This window comes from Pongo pygmaeus, chromosome 17, assembly GCF_028885625.2.
Source record: "Pongo pygmaeus isolate AG05252 chromosome 17, NHGRI_mPonPyg2-v2.0_pri, whole genome shotgun sequence".
NCBI classification, from domain to species: domain Eukaryota; kingdom Metazoa; phylum Chordata; class Mammalia; order Primates; family Hominidae; genus Pongo; species Pongo pygmaeus.
This window is the reverse complement of record NC_072390.2, coordinates 38625259-38652155: the sequence shown is the minus strand read 5'-3', so window position 1 is coordinate 38652155 and position 26897 is coordinate 38625259. Positions and strand designations below refer to the sequence as shown.

General features: G+C 39.9%; 1 protein-coding gene across 15 annotated transcripts in view; it reads left to right on the top strand.

Annotated features, from left to right (window-relative positions):
* OSBPL1A (oxysterol binding protein like 1A) overlaps positions 1 to 26897 on the top strand; it is a 233268-nt gene that overhangs the window by 149013 nt on the left and 57358 nt on the right. For 14 of the 15 annotated variants that reach the window (XM_054460821.2, XM_054460822.2, XM_063653504.1 and 11 more), the window contains 2 exons: positions 6020 to 6182; positions 20212 to 20368. In XM_054460821.2, coding sequence (XP_054316796.1) covers positions 6020 to 6182; positions 20212 to 20368 — 320 coding nt within the window. Of the gene's footprint in view, positions 1 to 6019; positions 6183 to 20211; positions 20369 to 26897 lie in introns of those variants that run through there. The other variant, XM_054460826.2, reaches the window with a different exon arrangement.

Here is a 26897-nt window from a genome sequence, read left to right as displayed (position 1 = left end):
TTGGTCCTCTAGCCACAGCAATAAGCATCAGCCAGGTGCAGTGGCTCACACCTAGTCTCAGCACTTTGGGAGGCAGAGGCGGGAGGATCATTTGAGGCTAGGAGTTTGAGTCTAGCCTGGGCAACGTAGGGAGACCTGTCTCTACCGAAAAAAAATTAGCTAGGCATGGTGGTGCATACCTTTAGTTCTAGCTACTCAGGAGACCAAGGCAGGAGGATCACTTGAGCCAAGAGGATTGCTTGAGGCTGCAGCGAGCCAAGATGGAGCCTGCACTCCAGCGTGGTTGACAGAGCGAGACCGTGTCTCAGAAAAAAAAAAAAATTCTAATATTTCAGTCTCAAACTAATACATTTTGTTAATTGTAGCCATCCATGCACTAGCAAAGAGGAAAGAGTAAGGCTTATCCTGTTGAACTGATCAGAGTGTGGCCAATTGGAAGACTGACCATCAAGGCCAGAATTGTACCTATCTTACAACTGGCTGATTGCATACAGTGTTCTGTGAATACTAATCACTTATTCCCCACTTAGTGCTGTGTCTTTGCCAGATTGAATTACTCTGCCTTATGTAACCCCTGTGAAACACAGGTAAGTAACGGGGCACTTTCTAGAATGAGAGTGTAGGTGAATGTGTCATAGCTGGCTAGCACATGACTGTTTTCAAAACTCTGCATTCTCTTGCTGGCACCCATTCACTTTGGAAATAGTCACTATGGATTTTGCCTTCTGGCCTGAAAGGGAGTGAAATGAGAGACTGCCATATTGAAGTGGTTTGAGGAGACAGATTACTGGAAAGGCTTACATTTGTATTTTAAGGGGCTACAGACACAGATCAATGTGTACGTTTACTGTTAAGCATATGGTGGTTTAGTCCTTAAGCTTTTCTTAATAAAAAGTGCAACATTTTTGTTAACTTGAATGTATGTTGATTTTTGTCATGGGAAAGTCATTGGACTGAGGGTGTATATTCCATATGCGAATTTGAAAGGTAAAATTTCAGCCTTATTCTAGAAAAGTTCTAATGTTTAAACACATATACAATTATAGTCTAATAATTATAAACATATCTGTTGGGACTCACTAGTTCTGTGAAGGAAGTTATTTATTCTTTTAGTAATAACTAGGATGATGATTATTGTTTGAGAATTTAAAAAATCTAGTAATCAATATTCACGTATTGATACATAATAGAAGTGAAGCCTTGTGCCTGGAATTACAAAGACATTAAGAGATTGCACAGAAGGCACTGTTTCTGTTACAACATTGTTTCTAAGCTTGCAACTAAGAATTTGGAAACAGTTCAAAAGTAAGGTGAATATTTTATGAAGTTGCACTTTGCATATCTTTTTTAGCAGTTCTACACCAATTTTTTAGTGCAGGATTTCCCCTAGGTGTTCTGAAATGTGGAGACTGTAGAGGATCTGGAATTACATCGTTTCAGTGATCCTTCTGACCAAAAAGTACTAATGGCACTTAAGCATGCTTTCAGATGTTTCTCTAAAGTAACAAGAAAACCCATTACCAGTGCATTTTCTGTGATGTGTAGTTACTCTCTCATATACATCACTTACATGACAGGAGAAATTGCCATGGTGTGGCTATTTTATAATAAGGTATCTTCAGTGCAGAAAATCCTGTTAGGCTTGAAACTAATAAAAGTACACTCAGATCAATAGAAAGATGAAAACAAAGTAAGAAATAGAATGTGGTTAGAGCCTCAGTCTCTTCCTCTCCTGTTTCCAACCCCTTTTACTGTCTCTCAAGAACAAGTGAGAACAGATGTGAATGCGGTAGCAGCTAAGTGATGCTTATTTTAGGTGGGTAACGGGTAGATTGCATTTTGAATAAGATTTTTTTGAGGGGACTGGATATTTATGGGCCTCTATCATTTATCTTGCTACTTTGCTGAAATCTAGATGAATTTAGGTATTAAAATGTATGTACTCGTTAAATAGGATACTTTAGTTAATTCGTATATTTAAAGATATGGTGTCAACAGCACATTTACATTTTGGTATTGGAAAAGCTAAAAAGGGGAAAGAGATGGGATAGGCAGAGATGAAGAATTTGGATTTTCTTGCAGTGTTGATTTTAGAATCTACAAGTATAACAGTGCTGAGAGATCTTTTCAAAGAAGGATCGTTTTGGACATTGCTTTATTTTGTAGTCCTTGTTTATTTTTTATTTTTTATGTTTTTGAGACAGAATCTCGCCTGTTGCTTAGGCTGGAGTGCAATGGCGTGATCTCAGCTCACTGCAACCTCCACCTCCGGGTTCAAGCGATTCTTCTGCCTCAGCCTTCTGTAGTTGAGATTACAGTCTCCTGCCACTGCACCCGGCTTATTTTGTATTTTCAGTAGAGACAGGGTTTCACTGTGTTGGCCAGGCTGGTCTCAAACTCCTGACTTCAAGTGATCTGCCTGCCTCATGTAGTCCTTGTTCATGTAATAGAGAAATGAATTGTTTAACTCATCTGATGGAGGTAGGACAGCTTTTTATTTTTGTTTTTTAAGTTGACTCTAGCCTTAGTATGCTTATTTCCTCTTCTGGAGATACAATTTAGATTATAGGAATATTCGCAAGCATTTTTCAGATTTTCTAAAAATTGTAATTACATGAGTAATTTGTTTTTCAATTTTTCATGTCTCTTCTGATCTTGATTGCTTGCCATTTATTGCGATTTTTATTTCATTATCACAGCTGTAATAATAATAATCTGCCTGCTATATTGATAAACACTAAAGTTCCTGAGGACTGGAACTTGGGTTTAACCTTGTTTCTGCTATGAACTTAACATTTCAGTAAAACTGTATTTTAAGCTATGTCTAGGACCTTAGAGTGTTGTACCTGATGTGCAACTGGCAGGAACTCAGGGCCCCAGAACAGAGAAGAGCCTTCATCCTTGAGGGCTGTGGGGAGGAGCATGGGAGAGGGAGTGTCAAGAGGTAAAAGGGTTAGATTTGGCAGTGAGTAATGCAGGATTTGTGAGAGGGGCCACAGTTCCCAAAACCTCGAGATGGAAAGTTTGACCTAGAGGAGGTTTTGGATGTCACTCCATCTAGTGCTTTTCTTTTCTTTCTTTTTTTTTTTTTTCCAACTGAATCTTTTTTTTTTTAAATTATACTTAAAGTTCTGGGATATATATATGCAGAACATGCAGGTTTGTTACATAGGTATACATGTGCCATGGTGGTTTGCTGCACCCATCCACCTGTCATCTGCATTAGGTATTTCTCCTAATGCTATCCCTCTCCTTGCCCCCCACCCCCCAACAGGCCCCAGGGTGTGATGTTCCCCTCCCTGTGTCCATATGTTCTGATTGTTCAACTCCCACTTAAGAGTGAGAACATGCAGTGTTTGGTTTTCTATTCCTGTGTTAGTTTGCTGAGAATGATGATTTCCAGCTTCATCCATGTCTCTGCAAAGGACATGAACTCATTCTTTTTTATGGCTGCATAGTATTCCATGGTGTATATGTGCCACATTTTCTTAATCCAGTCTATCATTGATGGGCATTTGGGTTGGTTCCACGTCTTTGCTATTGTGAATAGTGCTGCAATAAACATATGTGTGCATGTATCTTTATAGGGGGATGATTTATACTCCTTTGGGTATATACCCAGTAATGGGATTGCTGGGTCAGATGGTATTTCTGGTTCCAGATCCTTGAGGAATCGCCACACTGTCTTCCACAATGGTTGAACTAGTTTACACTCCCAACAACAGAGTAAAAGCGTTCCTATTTCTCCACATCCTCTCCAGCATCTGTTGTTTTCTGACTCTTTAATAATCGCCATTCTAACTGGCGTAAGATGGTATCTCATTGTGGTTTTGATTTGCATTTCTGTAATGACCAGTGATGATGAGCTTTTTTTCATGTTTGTTGGCTGCATAACTGCCTTCTTTTGAGAAGTGTCTCTTCATATCCTTTGCCCACCTTTTGATGGGGTTGTTTGTTTTTTTTCTTGTAAATTTGTTTAAGTTCCTTGTAGATTCTGGATATTAGCCCTTTGTCAGATGGATAGATTGCAAAAATTTTCTCCCGTTCTGTAGGTTGCCTGTTCACTCTGATGATGTTTCTTTTGCTGTGCAGAAGCTCTTTAGTTTAATTAGATCCCATTTGTCAATTTTGACTTTTGTTGCCATTGCTTTTGGTGTTTTAATCATGAAGTCTTTGCCCATGCCTATGTCCTGAATGGTATTGCCTAGGTTTTCTTCTAGAGTTTTTATGGTTTTATGTCTTACATTTAAGTCTTTAATCCATCTTGAGTCAATTTTTGTATAAGGTGTAAGGAAGGGGTCCAGTTTCAGTTTTCTGCATGTGGCTAGCCAGTTTTCCCAACACTATTTATTAAATAGGGAATCTTTTCCCCATTGCTTGTTTTTGTCAGGTTTGTCAAATATCAGATGGTGGTAGATGTGTGATGTTATTTCTGAGGCCTCTGTTGTGTTCCATTGGTCTGTGTATCTGTTTTGGTACCACTACCATGTGTTTTTCAAACTGGTGGGATACCACCTGGGTTTGGGCCCTAGAGGGGACCTCTGGGAGGGGAAGGGAAAGTGAAAGGAGTGGGGCTTCTGCTTCATTCAGCGTCACCCAGTGCACAACTGCTTTCGAAAACATCTATTTTATATGTTGGGATTACAGTTGAGAAATAGGTTCTGCTGCTAAAGTAGAAAAAAAAGTAGTTTGAAGACCACTATGTTGAAGACTTCTGATTAGATTATTAGGTGATAGCAGAAACCTCTTATTTTATAGGAGAGGAAACTAACGAACAAGAGACTTCTGAGAAGACGCTGCTGCTACCTACCAGTGGATCCCTGCTTTTCTGCCTCCTGTCTGTCTATAGTGCACATTGGCTCCAGAAATCCAGCAAGATTAAGGAATAGTAGTGATTTCCAGACTACTGATATGAAAATAGGCAAAACTGTCCCTGTCAAATCCAGTACATGCTATTTTATAAGAATTAGGTGACTTGAATTCTAGAGGGTTTTGGTCAACCACAAAGGTTCAGATACTCCTGCATTAGATAGGAGGAATAGATTATAACTTCAAACAGTAAAAAAATCAAACCAGGCTTTGCCTTTTTTGATAATCTTTTGACTTTTTTAGTATACTAAGTTAAAGGTAAAATGTGGAGTTGAAACCAAAATATGGAATTGGAAAATGAAAAATAGGCCAGGCAGGTGGCTCATGCCTTTACAGGCTCCCAGCAATTTGGGATGCTGAGGCGGGCAGATCACTTGAGGGGCTGAGTTCAAGACCGGCCTGGCCACCAACATGGTGAAACCACGTCTCTACTAAAAATACAAAAATTAGCCAGGTGTGGTGGTGCACACCTGTAATCCCAGCTACTCAGGAGGCAGAGGCACGAGAATAGCTTGAACCCAAGAGGCGGAGGTTGCAGAGTCGAGATCGCACCACTGCACTCCAGCTTAGGCGACAAAATGAGGCTCCGTCTCAAAATAAAAAAAAAGAGAAAAATGAAAAATAGAATGTTTATAGTCATTACGAGGCAACCTGTTTCCCTTCATTTGATATACCAACTATTACCAATTATTTTGGGAGTAAACTGAGGGATTATATTTTATGCTTTGATGTAGTTTGCTTTTTAATATTTAGAATTTTTTTTAAATTTTTGTTCCAAGACTTGCTGAAACTGTTTTTTTAAACTGTGTACTTAATGTTGAGAGAGAAATATTCTTTATGTTTAAAAAAAATTGTATGATTTCTGAATTGACTGATGTTCTTATACCAGGATCCTGATCATTTGAGCTGAATTTGTTTGCTAGTTCTTAATCTATTTTCATTAGCTATTTCATTGCCAGAAAAGGCCCCATGGGAAGAACAAAATTAGTTTAATAATTTTGCTCATTCATCCATGTGCATATGACACGACTGTTTTCATTTCTGATGTTGCAATTGAACTGGATCAAAAGCAATTAATTTTCACATCCTCTGAGTAAGTCTGTGTCTCCTGTCACTCTGAAGTCTTTTCTATATATCTGTTTTCTTCTAGGTGAGGAATTTTAAATTGGAACAAGAGCAAGAAAAAAACAAAATCTTGTCAGAAGCACTGGAGACGCTGGCCACTGAACATCATGAATTAGAGCAGTCTCTGGTGAAAGGCTCTCCACCCGCCAGCATCCTTAGTGAGGACGAGTTCTATGATGCGCTGTCAGGTAACTCTGGGATCCTTCCCTCTGCATTGTTGGTGATTTAGAGTCCACCACCTAAATGAGCAATGTCCCCTTGAGTCCACCACCTTGGAGCAGATGTCACCTAGAGTTTCCTGGAATAAACAGATAGTGATGTATCAGTATAGCTCCCCAGATTTTTTGTGTGTCATGTTATTAAGGCTGGTGTCTGAAAGTGTGGAATGAAATTCATCACAGTCTGCCTATACTGAAGATGTATTCTAGGCTAGGGTTAGAGTGCTGTTAAAACTGCCCACATTTGATTTGTCCTTTACTGGATGACCATTTCCTAGTGCCAGTCATTAGCACATATTGTAAGGAGAGACAGTTTCTGTCTTCAAAGAGGTCTTTATATAAAGAATACAGGTAACCAAGCACAAGTGCTTGGTGATAGCACAGTATGCTAAGTGCACAGTAGAGGTGAGACCACCGTGTGTCTGGAGCAGAGAAGAGGAGGTGTTTAACTTTGCCTCAGAAACACACGCTAAAGGGTGGCATAGCATTTCTGCAAGGAGCATGGACTCCAGAGCTTCTGTCACTAGCCAGCTGTGTGACCTGGGGCATGTTCCATTACCTCTCTGTTCATAGTTTCCGCATATTTAAAATGGGATAATTATAGTGTCCATTTCAATAGGTCGTGTGATGACTAAATGAGTTTCTCTGTTTAGATAGTGGTTAGAACAGTGCCTGGTGATACTAAGTGCTAAAAAATGGGGAATGCACGTGGAGATTCGAGGATGAGAGGAGGTACTGCTAAGTAGTTTTGACCTTTTTGGAATTTACTTTCACATTTTCTGAGGCAGGTGTGGGTGGGAGAAGGGAAAGGAACATGGAAGGGGGTGGTTGGAGATCAGTGGGACTGAGAAAAATTAATTGTTGTATGGGAGAAAATGAAATGCATATATAATAGGTGAGCAAATACAGTTACTGAGTTTCACAGCACTTGATCACAGATGCAAGAAATCTTGGTGTATTGGAAGTGAAGGATCAAATTCATAACAGGACAGGAAAGAGAGGAAGCATGGTGAGAGGTAGGAGAGATGAGAACTGAAGATTAGGTTAAGGAAGTTAAAGAAAATGGTATGATAATACAGGACGTGGAAAATGATGTTGGTAGAATGTAGATTGATGGGGAAGTGATTAATTGATTAAGACAAATAGGAACATTATTAATAGAGGTTTGATAGAAGTAAAAGAAAGGGAAGAAGTAATTTTCATAGCCAGATTTGGGAACAATTGAACAAAGAAGATTATAACGATGATGGATTGTCAATTAAATACAGGATTTGTGAACAGAGTGACTCGTGTTGGGAAGAGAAGGTAGGATTTGAGATCAATGGAATGAGTGACAAGGCAAGGGAAGTATTTAGCCTTTCTGAGGGAGATCGGAGGGAGAATGAGTGACACTTAAGACTGCTGACATTTATTACACATCCACCCTGTGCCAGGTCCAGTGGTGCTTCTTCTATGGGGAGCATCCAAAAAGGAAAATTGCAAGAGGGATGCTAGGTCTAAATGCATAGAGCTTGGAATATAAAAGAGCCCAGATACTTCAGTTGCTCATCTTATATATTCTTTTTTAAAAATAAAACTTTATGGCCAGGCATGGTGGCTGAGCACCTGTAATCCTAGCACTTTGGGAGGCCAAGGCAGGAGGATGTCTTGAGCCCAGAAGTTCGAGAACAGCCTGGGCAACATGGTGAAACCCCATCTCTACTAAAAATACAAAAATTAGCCAGGCATGGTGGTGCATGCCTGTAATCCCAGCTACTCAGAAGGCTGAGGTGGGAGGATTGCTTAAGCCCAGGAAGTAGAGGTTGCAGTGAGCTGTAATCGTGCCATTGTACTCCAGCCTGGGGCCAACAGAATGAGACCCTGTCTCAAACAAAAAAAAACTTTAAAAAATTTTATTTAAGAACCCCATATTTGTTCTAAATAATTCAATATAAAAGTACGTGAGAACCCAGTGAAATTCTCTTCACCTGTTATCCCAGTTAATCATGCACTCCTCCTCCTCAGAGGTTCTGATTAACAGCCGGATATACTCTCTTACAGACCTTTTTTGAGCATCACATATATATGGGCTTGTGTATGTATATAGATTTTTTTTTTTTAAGTCATGAATGGAAGGAGCAGTGTAATTGCCCTGGACTTGCTTTTTCCTGACAACTTGTCTTAGAAATCTTTACTGTCAGTGTTACAAGCTCTAGCTCACTCTTTTTCAAGGTTGCATGAAAGTCCATGATATAATTATGTCACAGTTTCCTTAATCCTTCTCTTCTTGATAGACATCTAGCAGCCACTATCTTTCTGTTTCTCAGTAATATTTTAATAGTCATCTCCTCCGGGAGGAAGAGAGAAAAAGAACCATAGTCCCTAGATCAGGATTGGCAAATACATTTCATCTCAAGTGCCAGTTCAGATTGTTTTGCAGTATCTGCTGCTTTGTGGATTGCTGTGTTGAGAAGGATCCTGAGGCTCAGTCCAAATGCCTGGGCTCATCAGCACATCCTACCATGGCTATAGGAAATGGAACAGGGGTCAGGTGCCAAGCATTTTCTCCTCCTTGCCTTGAATAGCACACATGAGTTTTGTTACACTTGCATGAACACAGTAGCCCTTCTGTGGCTACTCCTATTTCCTACTAAAAATCTTGGAATAATTTGGCACAGTGTAGAAACTGCATTAAAATGAAGAGTCAGATGCCCTGTCAAGTGCTGACTTGCTGTTTGACCTAGCCACCCAATTCACTGAAATCATCAAAGCCATCATATGGGATGACTTTATCTTTCTGCTGTAGTCTCTACACACCAGCCTCCATCCCCATTTCCTCCTTCACTCTATTACAAGAGAACAAATGGTCCCCCTCATTAAGGCCATCTCTTCCTCATTTGTTCTGGTACTCGTCTCCTTGTGACTTCTCAAGGAGACTTTTGTTTAGTTATTGCTTCCTTCACCTATACTTGCAATATTGTATAACTAAATACTAACTTGAAATTCCTGTACTAGTCTGCTATTGCTACTACAATAGATCACCACAAACTTAGTGGCTTAGTAGACAGTGCAGATATATCCTGTTACAGTTGGTGGTCAGAAGTTCCAACATCAAGGTGTCCGCAGGGCTGTGTTTCTTCTAAAGGCTCTAGAAGAGACTGTTGCCTTGCCTTTTCTAGCTTCTAGGGACCTGCCTGCATTCCCTGGCTCAAGGCCCCATCCTCCATCTGGAAGTCTCTCTCTGACTGCCTGTGACTCTGGCCTTGCTCCTTCCCTTTTATAAAGACCTATGGCATTACATTGGACCTACTCAGATGATCCAGTATAATCTCCCCATCTCAATATATGTAACTTAATCATATCTGCAAAGTCCCTTTTATTAAAGAAAGGTAACATATTCACAGGTTCCAGAGATTAGGACATGGACGTCTTGGGGAAGCCCTTGTCCTGACTGCCACAGTCCCCAAATTTATATCTCCAGCGTTGATCTCTTGCTAGAGACTTACATATTCAGCTGTCGGCTTTATGTATAAAAAACGAATGCTTGCTCTTCCAGATCCTATTTCTCCTGGAGTTGGCCTCATTTTTGTAAATGGCACCTCTTTCATCTCCTAAAGCCAGAAACTAGGAGTGATTCGTGACATTCCTGTGAGACATAGAATCAAGGCCTGGCCATTCTGCCTTCAAATCATACCTTGAATTCATCTATGTTTTACTAATGGAGGGTAGCAGTTAAAAGTATAGGTACTTAAGCTGAAGGCTCTTGCTTAGTCAAAGCTCTACCAATTCCCCTACTCTTGGGAAAGTTACTTCACTTTCCTATGCCTCATTTCTTCATCTGCAAATGGGTCGTAGGATCATTGCAAAGAATTAACTAATACTTATTTGTAGTGTACTTAAAACAATGCCAGGCACACTAAGGGGCTGGCAGATATTAGTTCTCATTATGGTGACCCGCACTGCACCTACTTTCCTCTAGCCTCTTAACTGATCTTGGTGCTTCCAGCCTTGGTCTCTTAACTGATCTTGGTGCTTCCAGCCTTGGCCTGCTGAAGTTCATCCTGTACACACCATCCATAGTGATCCTTTGTTGACGATCACATCATCGCATTCCCTCACCTAGAATTTTTCAGTGGTTTCTCATTGCACTTAAAATGAAACTCAGATGCCGTCATGGACCTCCAAGGCTCTCGACATGATCCAGACCCTACTGCCTCTTCACACTCATCTTGTCCCCTTGTTCCCCCCACTTTCTGCACCAGTGCCTCCTCCAGGCCTCAGATGCAGTAGTGATGTCAGGCAGTTGGATGCACAGTTAGAAAAGAGCAATGAAAAGTATACAAACCTCCACTTCATTTGAAGCTTAATTTTAACCCCTAAATCATGACGATAGATGAAATCAAGCCTATCCTGATATTGAGAAGGTATGAAAAAAAAAATATTTTTCAACTTACTTTTCTTAAAAGATTTAAAAAATAATTTCACTAAATGTTTAATCTTTTAAAAAGTTAACTCATGTTACTTTAAAATAAAGGGATAACTTCATTAGATCTAAAGTCCATGTGGTTTCCTGTTTCCCTTTATCATATCCCTTTAAGCTTTTTCAGATAAGCAAGATCAATGGAAATCTACTCATACGGTGGGTGAAGCAAGCCTTGGTGCAGAGCCAACAGTGTAGAAGAATTTTTCCAGCCCCCTGGCATCCCCCCTGGGATCGCTTGAGAAAATTATTTTTCCAGTAAGCTCAGTGACGAAACGTTTCATAAAACTCCATAAAGCACACAGATTTTTTTCCCACAATTTGATTAAATTCCATTGTGTAAACTTATGTAAAAGGAGATAAATTTAATGAAGCGTCACATTTTGTCCTCATTGTGTGTGTGGGTGTGGGAGTGGGTGTGTTTAAGGAATGAAATGGTTATGTCAAGTGAAATTTCGGATATAGCTGTAAGGGAGCACTTCCTGGGAAAAGGGCTAGACCTTCACACGCATTGAAGCAAAAAGATTTCATGAGAAACCACTGTGGATAAAGTATTCTGCAAATAAGCTTATAGAAATGCTTTATAGAAGAAGAAAGTGGTTCTTCGTATATCTTTCTACCCTATCAGTGTTGCTTTTTCTTTTTGCTACTTTGCCTACCAAGGCTCTCAAATATCTCTTCTCCTGGGTAGCCTTTCCTGACTCCTCCAGGCAGAATTAGTTTCTTCTTTTGTGTTTCCTTCAGTTTACACCTCTTTTATAGCCTCCTTGTGTTTTGTCTGTACGATAATAGGACCCCGCAGAGGCTCACACCTGTAATTCCAGCACTTTGGGAGGCCAAGGCGAGTGGATCACTTGAGGCCAAGAGTTCAAGACCAGCCTGGCCAACATTGTGAAACCCTTTCTCTACTAAAAATACTAAAGACTTTATCCGGGCATGGTGGCACATGCTTATAATCCCAGCTACTTGGGAGGCTGAGGCAGGAGAATATCTTGAACCTGGGAGGCAGAGGTTGCAGTGAGCCGAGATCGCACCATTGCACTCCATCCTGGGCAACAGAGTGAGACTCTGTCTCAAAGAAAGAAAGAAAAAGATAATAGGGACCATATCTGTTTACATCCCTGAAGTACGTAGCACAGAATCAGAGTTCTCTAAATGCTTGTCGAATGCAGGTTGTTGAAGAAATGTCATTGATGTTTCTATCCTCCCTAAAAATATATTGGTATTCAATAATAAGCCTAAGATAATCAGGAATGCATGATGATTTTATGCATCTGTATTCACCACTTTGGATTCTGTAGGGGAGAGTAGGGATGGGTAGCAAAGGAGGAAGGAGGGATGAGATAGTATTGATATTAGAAAATGACATTTGTTCCCAAGGGGCTTACAATAAAGTTGGAGATAGGATACTTGCTACCAGGGAGGGAGCAGATGAAAATTAGTTAAAGGAAAGAAAACTAAAGGTACATGACTTTAGGAATCTCTCATAATCTTCTAAGGAGTTGTTTTTGAAACACTTATTACTGGTTAAATAACTAATTTCATGGTGGTGGTTCTTTAGTAACTAGTCTGAGAGCAGTTTCACGGAAAATTCCTGCTCTTTGAATATTGTAGGTTCAGAACGCATTATTTTTCTTACTGTGTGTTCATTCTCCTTTTGAGAAACATGTTGAGATCAGTTGCTCTAGAAAGGCTTTCTTGCTAAGCTTTCCCCTTAATGCTGTTTTGGTTGAAATGTGCATGAATAATGCATAAAATCCAATAGTGTAGATGGGCAAAACCAATAGATAGTTATATCATGAAATTGAAACCAGTTTTAGCATTTCTCAGCAGATGTAAGAGTACATCTTTTAAATCTTGAACACTTGGAGGGCACCAGCCATATCTCATTCATCTTTCCAAACTGCTTCAACAACTTGCACTTTACCTGATGTGTGGTAGGTACTTAGTAAATGTTGACTTATTACATTGAAGTCACATGAAAATACTTTGTTTTCTAACTATGGATTATTCTGCAACTGGCCTTTGGGTTCTAGAATTGTTTTCTTTGTAGAGTTAATGCATAATGTGACCTTCCTAAAAATAATGTTGAGAAACGAGACAAACTGGGAAGCTCTGGATTTGGCAGCCCCAAATAGATCCACGTAAGATTTCCAGTAGCCCACACACTATGCTTTGTATAACTCCTCATCTTCAATTACATGTGCAGATGTTACAAGTTGTAGAAAACAGTAGTAGATTTAGTTGCTTGGGGATGAGTCGGTACTTTTAAGAAACTCTGTCACAAGCAATACCCTACCATTTGGCTAATTTTGACCTTGGACATCATTCAGAGAGGATCTGTCTAGAATGTCTCCGACTCTTGTTGCTTGCTGCCAAGAATCTGTTTCAAGCTTTTGTCACTTCCTTAGTAAATTATTGTAGCAGTCTCTTGGCAGCCCCCTCTGGACTCATCCTGGTTTTCAGTTTATGATTCACTTTAGAAGTGTTAGGTTGTGTTTACTTTCTTTGTGTTCTTTGTATTTACTGTGCTATTTCTGAGTTTATGCAATTGTACCTCAAGGCTAAATAAAAATTTGGCACTGATATTTTAAGGTGTACCTTGGGTTGCTTTGGACATTTTCAGAACATGCCTGGTACGTGGGAAACCGTAAACAATAAAGGTATTAAATTAAGCATGTGTGTGTTTCCTGGCTGTTTTCTGTTACCTTCAGTAACAGGAGGAAGGGTGACTTGGACGTTATCCACAGTTCTTCCCCATCTTGCTGCTTTGTGTACTATTTGTTCTCAGGCTGGTTTCCAAAGGTCAGGATAAAAAAGTGCTTATCAGGATAACTTACAAGAATTGTTGGCATGTTTATATTGTGAACTTTATGGCCTCTTCTTTCAGCCTTTTAATAGTAGGAAAAATTAACAAATCAACTCTTGGAAAGTTCTCTCACTCAATTAAAAAAAGGAGCATAGCAGTCAGAATCTTCTTAATTCTAGAGTAAAGTTAAAGTCACCATAACCCGGTGATAGCCATTGATTGGCTTCCATGCTATTTTGATGAGAAAGGAGACTGTGTTCAATCTGAATGTGTTTAAAATAATTCTGAGTTCTAACATGGACAGAACTTTAAAGATCTGAGAGCAGGTGCAGTGGCTTATACCTGTAATCCTAGCACTTTGAGAGGCCAAAATGGGTGGATCACTTGAGGTCCGGAGTTCAAGACCAGCCTGGCCAACACGGTGAAACCCCGTCTGTACTAAAATACAAAAATGCTGGGTGTGGTGGTGGGCGCCTGTAATCCCAGCTACTAGGGAGGCTGAGGCAGGAGAATTGCTTGAATCCAGGAGGCGGAGGTTACAGTGAACTGAGATCACGCCACTGCACTCCAGACTGGGCGCCAGAGCAAGAGTCTTTTTCAAAACAAACAAACAAAAAGAACTTTAAAGATCTGGGCCATTGTAGACCTATCACATTAAAGCAAACTTTGTGGGATTTTACATTTTAATTCTATTAATACTGCTGTTTTAATTGAGGAACTAATCAGGTAAAGATTCTGTCCACCTTCAATGCTTCTGTAAACTAGAGCATTTTATCTTGTAAAATATATGTTTTTCAAAGTGTTATTCTGACACTTCTTAACGTTTTTGAGAGACAGGGTCTTGCATGTTGCCCAGTCTCAAACTCCTGGGCTCAAGTGATCCTCCACCTCAGCCTGCCGAGCAGCTGTAGTCGACTACAGGTGCACACCACTGCACGTGGCTTGATGGTTTCCCTATAAAATATAATCATCGACTGAGTCACCTGAATCCTTTTGGAACTAGATGGGAGTAAACACACCCACAAATAAGTGCTTATCAAGAGTATTCCATTTCCCGTCATTACTCAGGGCTGCACAGATTTTCCTAAGTGCTCATCAAAAGTTCAGTAAATAATGTAGGGCTATTTCATAAATCTTTTATGCTGTTTTTCAGGGGTCAGAAGTGTCCTAAAATTTTTGAGTGGTTTTGCCTGTTATAGAAACGTATATGTTTGTTAAGGGGAAAATGGAGTGGGAAATAAAAAGAATAACGACAGGCTGCCATTGTCTGAAATCTAGCTATGTATATTGTAAAAATACCTTCCTTCTGCTGCATTAAAAAAAATATGGCTCTAGAAAAATCAACCAGTTTTCCTGGCAATGAGGTGTAAGAGTTAACCAGACCAGAATATAGTCCGTGCATCCAACATGATAGCTAGCTCATTGGCTTTTAGGGACAGATTTTTGTATGTTTGCCTGGTTTTTGTTTGTTTGTTGTTGTTTTTATTGTGGTAAAATATACATAACATAAACTTTCCAACGTGACCCTTTTTGAGTGTACAATGCAGTGGGATTAAGAACATTTACTTTCCTGTGCAACCATCACCACCATCTCTCTCCAGAACTTTTTTGTCATCCCAAACTGAAACTCCATCCCTGTTAATTACCAACTCCTCATTCCTCCCTCCTCCCTCCCCTTGTTTGTCCTGAAAGCCCGAGTGTCATGGCCTCACCCTACTGCAAGAGAGCACTGCAACCAGCACATGGGAGGCAGGATGCACCTCTTCCCATTACTTCGTGCTTTCTACTAAGGCATTAATATATTGCCCACTAACATTTTGATATTTATATGTGGGGGAACATCAAAGAACCCAGAATTTTAAGATTGAATTATCGGTGGGGCATGGTGGCCCATGCCTGTAATCCCAGCACTTTGGGAGGCCGAGGTGGGCGGATCACCTGACGTCAGGAGTTCAAGACCAGCCTGGGCAACGTGGTGAAACCTGTCACTACTAAAAATACAAACATTAGCTGGGCATGGTGGTGCGTGCTTATAGTTCCAGGTACTTGGGAGGCTGGGGCACGAGAATCGCTTGCGTGGGGGAGGCAGACGGTTGCAGTGAGCCGAGATTGTGTCACCGCACTCCAGCCTGGGTGACAGAGCGAGGCTTAGTCTCAAAAAAAAGCCAAAAAAAAAAAAAAAAAGATTGAATTATCACTTCATAGATACCAAGATGTAACACTGATTTGTTTTACAGGGAGACTTGAAAATAACTTCTATGGATAGGCTTTGACTTTCATCAGCAACCTCCACAGTGGCTATGCCCTCTTTGGTATTGAGTTAAACATGTTTAAACTTAAATATCTGTAGAACTGTGAGTCTCCACGTGAAACAATGCTGTGCTAGTGATAGACTGGTGTGACCAAGGCTTTGAAGGTATAATCTCTCAAGAATGGTTCTCTGTTACTGACAGAGTAAGCCCAAACTATTTCACACTGTATACATTCCACATCTCTCTATTCATTGCACTAGAAATCACTGAGCTTTGGCTTTTAAGCAACTAGTTTTTATTTCACAGGCACTGTAAATCATGTAATTGATGTTTACTTCTTTGCCTTTGAAACTAGAAAGCTCAGAGTTTATGATTTCTCTCTAGTGAGTATACAGAACCTCATGACATGTATCAGGAGACTACCTCATCCCTAGCTTCATTTTATATTTCTTCCCACTACCTGCCTTTTTTTTTTTTTTTTTTTTTTTGAGACAGAGTCTCGCTGTCTCACCCAGGCTGGAGTACAGTGGTTCATTCTTAGCTCACTGCAACCTCCACCTCCTGGGTTCAAGCAGTTCTTCCTGCCTCAGCCTTCCAAGTAACTGGGTTTGCAGGTGAGTGCCACTATGCCTGGCTAATTTTTGTATTTTTGGTAGAGATAGGGTTTCTTCATGTTGGCCAGTCTGGTCTTGAACTCCTGACCTCAAGTGATACACCTGCCTTAGCCTCCCCAAGTGCTAGGATTACAGATGTGAGCCACCGTGCCCGGCCTGTGTTTGCTTTTTATTTATCCTATGTAGTCAGCTTTAAGACTGACTCACAGTCTCATGTCTGCCCGTTCTGTGCCTTCCACTGCCATCTCACTGCACACTGCATTCCTCGCTGTGTTGGCCATGGTGTTCTTATTGCTTGGGACAGCTCCTGTATTGTAACTGTCCTCATCCCCACTCTTACTCCTTGTCAGCGAATGCAGCTCAATCATCAGCCACAGTTCTTTCCTGATACAACATTCTCCACTCTGTAAAGTTGACTGATGCCTCCTTTGTGGCCCGCTGCCCCCATTCAGACTCCTATGATCACCTAGAGAAATCTACTGAACTCGTTTGTTCACAAAACACTTCCCCACTGCTGGGCCACACGCAGGGACCAGATCTTATGCTTCCTTCACTTCACAGGCCTTGCAAGATACGAGGAAGGGAGGAATGAATTCAGCAGCATCAGATGTGGTGAATGAGTCAAAATAAGAATTGAAAAATGACCATTGGACTTTGCAATGTGGAAGTAATTAGTGACCTTTCTCAGAGCCCTTTAGGGGAAGGGTGGGGATAGCCTGACTATATTATAGCAAGAGGTTTGAGAGCAAGGTATAGGGGAGGAGTAAGGAGGGGAGTGAGGGGAGGGGGAAAAAAGAGGTGGAGGCACAGGGAGACAGGGAGAAGAGTGAGGACAAAGAGGGGGCGCAGAGGGAGTGAGTCAGGGGCTGCTAATCACAGAGGACAGGGTCTGCACTGTCATCTGATGGAGCATCCCTAGGGGTCAGCGCAGTGGTCCCATGCAGGGGTTCTCAGTGTGACTGATGAGTTTGTGGGTCGTAGATCTTAAGTCTATGTAGTCACTGAGTTGAAATCTTGTTCTGCGAAGTCTGTCTTTGCTTCATAGAAGCTCTTACTGTTTCTTGTTTAGTGTTTATGTCTGCTTTTGCTAAAAAAAATTCTTTTTAGATGGGCAAGTCCCTGCCTTATGATTGATGTCTCTTAAATTGCAAACACACAATCCTGTGCATAAATGCTTGAGGTATTTTGCTTCATTGCTTTATGATTTTCATGACTTCTAAATCATAAACTAATACTGTCTTAAATAATACCAGTACAGACAAAATTATTTTGACTTTTTACATTTTTTTTCTCAAGTGAAACAAACTTCAAAATGTTGGAGTGGAACCACACCCACCCCCGACCCCACCACCCCAAGACAGCTGTTATCATCCCTGATGCAGGTCTTGTTCCTGCCGCCTCCTGGAGCACCTCTCTCACCTCCACCCGAGCACCAATTCCACTGTTTCAAAATTTGCCATTGTGCCATCTCTCCTTTGCAGCCTTTCCTGACAACCCTGTGCCTACTCCAGAAAACTGACTGATCTCTTTCCACACACGCCCTAAACAAGCTTCTGTCATTGTATTGCTCCCATTTTTTCAGACATCTGCTTACCTGAACCAGATTGGCCTTTCTTCAATGCAGAGAAATTATTTCTTTGCTTGTATTTTAGAGTTGCAAAGCATTATCCTGTTTTTTTTTGTCTTAGCATTATGTATGTTAAAAACAATCTTTTATTTCATTAAGTTGTTCTTGTAAACATAATGTTAATAACTTATTTCATCTGACAGGCAACTGTCCCCCTCTTATTGACTATTTAGGTTGTTTTTAATTTTTTTTTCAATGATAGTTTGTTTCCTTCTGCCAAAATTGACAAGGAAAAATAAATGTCTTTTTAAATGTATTATTAAAATATCCATTTCTGGCCAGGCGCAGTGGCTCATGCCTGTAATCCCACCACTTTGGGAGGCTGAAGTGGGCAGATCACCTGAGGTTAGGAGTCTGAGACCAGCCTGGCCAACATGGTGAAACCCCATCTTTACTAAAAATACAAGAAATTAGCTGAGCATGGTGGCGCACACCTGTAGTCCCAGCTACTCAGGAGGTTGAAGCAGGAGAATTGCTTGAACTTGGGAGGCAGAGGTTGCAGTGAGCCGAGATTGCACCACTGCACTCCAGCCTGGGCGACAGAGTGAGACTCCATCTCAAAAAAAAAAAAAAAAAAAAAAAATCTGTTTCTTTGTTATAAGGTATAGGACAGAACAAAACTATATTTTCAGAAATTTTACTAAAGTTATATTTACAGAAAACAAAACTTTCCCAACATTAAAAGCCTTTCTGCAAGTAACTTAGATCATTTATAGGGTCCAGCGTTGAGAGCTGAAGGTGCATTATCTAACCTGCACTTGGGCTGGTCCAACCGTTGTTCTCCTGAGTCAGCCTAATGTGGTAACAGTAAGGTTCTGTGATTTTTGCTAAATTATGCAATGCAGTAGTGGAGAAAGAAAGCGCTAAAACATTGTTATTTCCTGACCAGTTTAGCTATAATACAAATTTAGCAGATTGTTGATAAATTTATTGAAATAGGAAGTTTGCTGGAATGTGTATCAGAGCCTTTCCTAGAGCTGAGGATGAGAGAATGGCTTGTCCTCTGCTGAAGATGGGAAGTTGGAGGTCATCGTGAATTTCCATTTTAATAAAAAACTCAGGCGCCATTTAAAGTTTGATGGAGACTGAGTGACTGCTGTTTTGAGCCAAAATACATAAAACATTAAACAAGGAGTCAGAAAACCTGGGTTCAAATCCTGTCTTGCCCACTCATAAGCCATGAGAGACCATTAGCATGCTTGTTAATAACCGCATTGTCCTACCTCACCTCCACTAAAGCATCCTTGTGATGCTGAAAAGAGATGAAGAATGTGAAAGTGCCTGAAAACTCTACCGTCATGTACAAAAATGCGTTGTCTTCTTCCCAAACTGGCAGATGGCACCACTCTGAATATATAGCCAATTGGAAATGTGACTTTTCCATCCTAAGAATGCCTGCCTGACAGTTACTATAGGGATGCTTCGGGCTTTTGTCCTTGAGAATTTAAATATTATCATCCTGGAAAAAGTATTTTATTTATTTTTGTATAGAGACAGGGTCTCACTCTGCCCAGGCTGGAGGGCAGTGGTGTGATCATAGCTCACTGCAGTCTGTCGACTCCTGTCCTCAAGCGATCTTCCTGCCTCAGCCTCCGCAGTAGCTGGGACTACAGGTGCACACCACCATACCTGGCTGTTTTTTTTTTGTTTTGAAACTTTTTGTAGAGATGAGGTCTTGAACTCCTGTCCTCAATCAGTCTTCCCACCCCAGCCTCCCATAGTACTGGGATTACAGGTGTGAGCCACTGACCTGACCTTTTTAAAGTATTTTAAAATTACTTTGCTTTTATGTCTATAGTATTGGATGTAATTTAAACTTCTCATAAGGACAGCTAGCTACTATAGCTTTTTCATTATACATGAGTTTTAAAAATTAAAATTGTTTTGGAAGTTATACTTAAGATGCTTTGTGAGGGAAGAAAGAGGTGGAAATTTTGGGGGCAACCACCGAATATGATTTCATAAAGAACTGAGTAATCTTTGGAGATGTCTTTTACTATGTAAGATCTGTTTACTTGTAAGCTTATATAAGCGTACCTCGGTTTGATAAATTCACTTCAGCCTTATATTGGGTGCAGATTCTTTGAAATCCCTGAGGAGGTAGTTAACGGATGGATTGTTGAGGGATAAAGTAGGCTGCTTAGGTTTCAAAGCCTGAGGCGTGAAGGGAGGGATCAATTGTTACCGAAGCCTTGCACCCAAGTTCAATTCATTAACTATGAACCTGCTCTGCCACAGATTCCGAGTCCGAAAGGTCCCTGAGTAGATTGGAAGCAGTGACAGCACACTCCTTTGAAGAGGAAGGAGAGCATTTGGGCAGCAGAAAACACAGAATGTCCGAAGAAAAAGACTGTGGTGGCAGAGATGCCCTCTCCAATGGCATCAAGAAACACAGGTAGGATCGCCTCTGACAGTTGTCACTGCTGCATTTTTACGATAAAGTACATTTGGATTCATAAAGAAATATATGTCTTGTCTTCATTTTTCCCCATGTAGGGGATTTATATTGCTATATCACCTCAAAGAAAGCATTTAACTTAAGCACTTTTTCCTCTGTCTATTTAAGAGAATCATCTATAATTGTAGGAACAGAGCACATGGGCTTAGCAATCATGTTCTTAGACGGGCACATAAATCCTTTAGTTGGTGATTTAGAAAGGTTATTCAGAACTACCTGTTGAAACTGATCCTATGCACCCTTTCTCGTCATACATCTTTTATGACTCTGCCTTCCATTGCTATTTTAGTTTCTGGCCATTTGATCTTCTAGTTGGTTTTATTAAGAATGAGTGGCAATATTGCCAGTCTGTTGATGCAATTTAGTTAAATTTAAACAAAGACTTTGATTAAGACCCAGGACTTGCTGAACATACCCGTTTTATACTGTCTAATAACATTAGTATGTTTTTATCCCCTTAATGGCTTGGTCTTAGAGATTGTCCCAAATTAATGAGACGTAATAGATACTCACAGTTCTCTGATTTCAGCCCGAGTTTACAGAGACAGTGGTGTATATGCGTGCTAGTGTTCATATAGTAAAATATTTTATAAAATGATCAGTGAAGGATGTATTCTGTTGTCATTGTAAAAATTACTTTTTGGGTAAGGAGTTATTAATGGTAATTTCTGGAAAATAGTTTTTTGTTTAATATTTGTAGGTTGTGTAACTCTAATTCCATTTCTGTACTATGATTCTGGCCACAATGGTTTTGACTGTTGTTCTAGAAAAAAATTGTGTGCATCACTTCTCTGGCTTATGTGTATTTTCCCTTTGTTAACAAAAAATGTCTCAGTTTGTATTTATTTTTAAAAGATTAGTGAGTTTTAGGTAACCAACTAGATAAAAACAGTTTCTTCTGTTGGGTTAGAGGTTGTCCTCCAAACATGCTTATAATTGCAAATTATGTGCCCAGCAGTGAGTGTCTTTCCTGATTCCCCCTGTAGTTACTATCAGTTTCTTTGGAGTTCAGTACAAAATTCTATTTAAGACATGAAATACTTACCAGTAAACTTGGCAGACCTACCAATCTCTAAAGAGAAGACAGTCTTTAACTATTTAACACATACACCATGCCAGTCTGGTGAGAACACAGGTGAAATCTTTGGAAAGTTCAAAGAAGCATGCAAATATTCAGTATTATTAATATCAGAAAAAGCACTGTGCTTAGATGCTGTCCTCTGCTGTAGCTACAGGGGATTTCTTTATTGCTTGTTAGGACTCAGTAGTTCTTTTGTATGTGTGCTATAATCATGACAGTAGTTATTTTGCATTTGACAGAATTATATTATACCATATTCATATATTCTGTGTTCTAAAGTCAAACCCAGAATGGTACAAATGTGAAAGTTAAGATGAGATTAAACTTTCAAAAACAAATGCAATCAGGACAGGTCACTAAGGAAGAATACAAAGAAATGCAAGTAGGTGACCTAACCAGAAAAGTGTAACTGATAAATGAGATGCAACTTATTAAACCTATAAATGTAGTATGACGTTCTTCAGTTGTTCAAAGTGGAAAGAGGAAAACTTAGGAAATTGTCAGCAGTGTAATATGTGGGAAAAGATAATTTCCTGTTTTTAAAAAGTAGCTTTCATAGGAGTTTTTTAAAACCCTTTTTTCATAAAGTTCTTCTCTAATCAAATAAATAGAGTATATGCCACAGATAATTTAAAAGTTTAATTTTAGAATAGGAAGCAAGAGTATTCAGTGCTATCACATGCCTCTTGCCTGCATCCTACATTGCATAATAATCTATGAGTATAATAGACAGTTTTTATATTGATATCAAGAATAATTTGTATTCATAGTAGTTTGGGTTGTGTTTTAGAAAAACAGGCATATGTTGCTACATGACCTGGGGGATCAGCCTGAAGTGACCAAAAAATTTATTTGAAGTCTTATGTTTTATCTTTAAAATTCATGTGAAAATTATATTTGACCTTGTCATAGATTTCTATTTTCCTTACTATTAAAAAAAATCATTTACTTACGATTTATTTAACTTTCCCATAGGAACCTTGCATTTCTCCCTCACCCCATACCACCAGTAGTACCCCCTGGGAAATATATAAATTTAGGGAGACATGGGAAACATATGGATTATAAACTAGTTTTTAAAGAGAGACAATGTGTGTTTTTTAAAATGAGAAAAGAGAATATTATAAATTGTAGTTCACATAGAAAGTATTAAATCCCAGCTTAACTTTTGCTTGTAAAATAGAACAAGCGTTTTCAACCATTAATTTCTTTTTTAGCCATGGAACCATTTGTGAAACAAGTTTAATGTGGAAGCTGTTTAAATCTCACCACCTTCATTTCTGTGGTACTTTTTTTCCAGAAAATATCAAGTTGTTTTGTGGAAAATTAGCGGACACCGTACTGTAGTCAGGTTTATATTTACAGAGCTTATTGCCGTCTTGGCCACATTCCATGGGAGCAATTCTCAAAGCTTGGACCTAATGTATTATGTTTATTCTGAGCTCTAATCTTCTAACTTGTTAGCAGTATTACCCAACTTATTATATTTGGTAAAGATACTGGTATTTACTTGAACCTTGCCGCCAAATACAGTGTAGATGATACTAACAGAAAGAAAATTAGTCACAATCTGAAACTGTTGGATCCATGTTATGATTCTGTAAACGTTATTCGTTATATTAACATGAATAGATTAAAGGAGTAAACCATATGGTCAACCTAATAGATTTTAAACATTTCAACAAAATTAAACAGTTATTCAAAATGATCAATACATACATTAGCAAATCACAAATAGAAGAAAACTTCATCTGGTTAAAACTTAAACTACTTGATAACAACATATTAAAACAGTTCTTATCAGGAATAAGATGCCTGCTGTCATCTTTTTTATTCGGTATTATTTGGAGGCCACACCCAAACACACACACATAAAACTTAGAAATAAAAAATATGATGACATCGTCCCCATAGAAAACTTGTAGAAGTTATTAGAATAAGAGAGTTTGGCTAGGCTGCTGTATACAAAATCAGCCAATTACATTTCCGTGGACCATTAACAGACAGAAACTACAGTTAAAACTGCGGGAGAAGATATTTACAGTAGCTTTAAAACAGTCACATACCTAGGAATAAGTCTTGGGGGAAAAAAGGGTATAATAATGAAACTTTCTGAAAGAGATAAAACTTACTGAAAACGAAAATTCATTGTCCTGGTATATGTAATAGAGCTAGCATAGCAGATTAGTGAGGGAAAGAATAGATGGTTTGGTAAATTGTGCTTGGATAATCATTTAATATGGAAGAAAGAAAATGGATCTCTATTTCATAAATGTAAATACGAATTCTAGATGAATCAAACAGTTAAATGTGGAAGTTCAAAACTTAAATACTTTGGAAGAAAATGTAAAATATCTTTACAAGTTTGAGATAGGGAAGGATTTTTTATAACAGAAATATGATAGGGACTTTTTTTTCTGTCTGATTCTAATTACTTGCACTTGATTAGCTTGAATAAAGCCTTCTGTAGTAAATGTGGCTAAGAACCTGAGAGGTTTATTTTGCTGAAATGGTAGATTAGGACCCCAGGTGATTGCTTAGTTTATTCACCCTTCTGATTGCTTTAGATTCTAGTTCTTAGCCACAGGAAAGAGGAGTGTAACATAACAGTTGTCACTGCACACGAAGCATTTACACAAGGAGTGCCCCCACGAATTGAAGGTAAACAAAGAGGCTGAAAACGTAAGCTAAGAAAATACCTTCCAGGAAGTAAGATTATATCGAGAAAATGTTGTTAGTGGTAAATAAAAATTATTTAACATGAATACATTTAATCACTAGAATAAAACTACCTTGGTTTTAAAACCTCATTCCCTAGGCGAGGCACGGTGGCTCATGCTTGTAATACTAGTACTTTGGGAGGCTGAGGCGGGTGGATCACTTGAGGCCAGGAATTCAAGACCAGCCTGGCCAATGTGGCGAAACCCCATTTCTACTACAAATACAAAAATTAGCTGAGCGTGGTGGCACATGCCTGTAGTCCCAGCTGCTTAGGAGGCTGAGGTTGCAGTGAGCCAAGATCATGCCATTATACCACAGCCTGGGTGACAAAGCGAGACTGTCTCAAAAAAAAAAATAACCAAAACAAAAGAAAATCTCACTTCCTAAAGATATGGGATAGATGATCTGGGCTCAGACGTCATTAGATCAAGGAATAGCGTTAGCAGCAAGTCACCCCACCCAGAGATCCTCTGGTGCCCTGGGTAGAAAAATACCCTGTCTATCAGGAAATATTTGGGATAATTCCTCATCACACAGTGACCGGGAGCACTGAAGCTACACCTTTGATTTTCAGAGAACCCAGGAGCAGTGAGCAGTAAGGGAAAGAGCAAGAGCCCTGCCCAGAATGAGCCAGATTTGTGGTGAGGGCTGGGGGCTGGAGGGAACAGTGGTTCCCAAGACAATGGGAGCCTGTGCTCTTCTTTTATCTCCCGGCTCCCTGCCTAGAGTACTTGTCCTGGAAAGTAGAGGGTTGCAATAAAAAGAATGAGTAGCATCACTAGAAGCACAAGCAGCTCTGCTGTGAAGCCCACCTCTTTCACAAGCTGGACACAAGCCTATCTCAACTCTCCCAAGAGAGAAAAGAGAACTAGGGACCAAGGAGCAGGCAATGAGAAGCTTTCAGAGGAATAGTAAAGGAAGAAGATGCTTGGTATTCTAAAAGGCATGGAGGTCAGACGAGGGCACCACTGTGCTGTGGTGTAGGCGGACTGTTGGCAGTCCTGCCATGGCAGGTGTCTGTCATCAGAGGCCAGTGGAGATTGGACACCTGGAACAGATTGGCAAGTTGAATGGCAGCAGCTGAAACAGAGGACTAAAAACCAGCAGGCCACTCTCATTACGTGTGACATCCATCTCTCCCACAAAAGTGCATTTGGAGATGTAACAAATGAGAGGGAGAGCCAGCCTGGCAGGAGGAGACTAGAGTGGTTATCCAGCGAATAGGGCTCCAATTTGAAAACCTCATCCAGGACTAACAAGCTGCTAGGCCATGGGGTCACTTCAAGTATGTTAGCAAGAAGAAACAAGGCAGCCTGAATCGAGATTCATGAGAATTACCTTCACAAACCTAAGTTGAGTTGCCCAGCTTATTGCCAGGAATTACTCTGGGAAAACTGTGAGGCATCTTTCCTCAAGACATTGACCCGTCCTGCCCTAGTTTAAAAAGCAGATAGGAGTTGCTCTTCTGGAGACAGGCTGAGACTCTTTAAAACACAGTTGGAAAACCCCAAAGTTGCTTCCAGTTCTAGCATTTTCTAAGCAAATGATGGTGGGACATACTTTCACCAGACTCCAAGCACTTGTTCTCATCTAGTCTAGATGAGTGATTATTGTGGGTAAATCAGAGCAGTTTTCTAGGGCAGCCATAATCTATAAGTCTATGCTTAAATCAACCAAATAGCAAAGAGCTAAGAAACTTTTGTATGAAGAGAAATAAAAAATATTTTCAGGTGAATAATCCCGTTTCTAAAACTTTTTATTATGGAAATTTTCAAACATGCCTACAAGTAGAATAATATAATGAACCCTTGATTCCCATCATTCAGCCTCAACATTTACCATGTGCCCAATTTGGTTTCATCTGTAAACCACCACATCAATGTTTTGATTGATTTTTATTTGTTGTGAGACAGGGTCTCACCCCATTGCCCAGGCTGGAGTGCAGTGGTGTGGTTATAGCTTACTGCAACCTCAACCTCCTTGGTCACAGGTGATCCTCCCACCTCAGTCTCTTGAGTAGCTGTGACTACAGGAGTCACTAGCATGCCTGGCTAATTAAATTTTTTTTTTTTCAGATATGGAGTCTTGCTGTGTTACCCAGGCTGGTCTTGAACCGCTAGCCTCAAGACATCCTCCCACCACGACCTCCCGAAGTGCTGGGATTACAGGCATGAGCCACTGCGCTCGGCCTCCTATAATTTTAAAGCAAATCCAAGCTATACCATTTTATCTTTATTTTTTTTAAGGACATAGCTTTTTAACTAACAAAAATTGTATATTTGTAGTGTACAGCATGGTGTTTTGAAATATGTATACTGCACATTGTGTAATGGATGAATTGAGCTAATATATGCATACCTATATATATAAGCATGTGAGGTCACATGCTTATTTTTTATGGTGAGAACACTTTAATCTCTACTCTCTTTAGTGATTTTCAAGTATATAATACATTGTTAGTAACTATAGTCACCATGTTGGGCCAGGCGCGGTGGCTCATGCCTGTAATCCCAGCACTTTGGGAGACCGAGGTGGGTGGATCACCTGAGGTCAGGAGTTCAAGACCAGCCTGGCCAACATAGTGGAACCCCCATCTCTACCAAAAAATACAAAAATTAGCCAGGCGTGGTAGCGCATGCCTGTAATCCCAGCTACTCAGGAGGC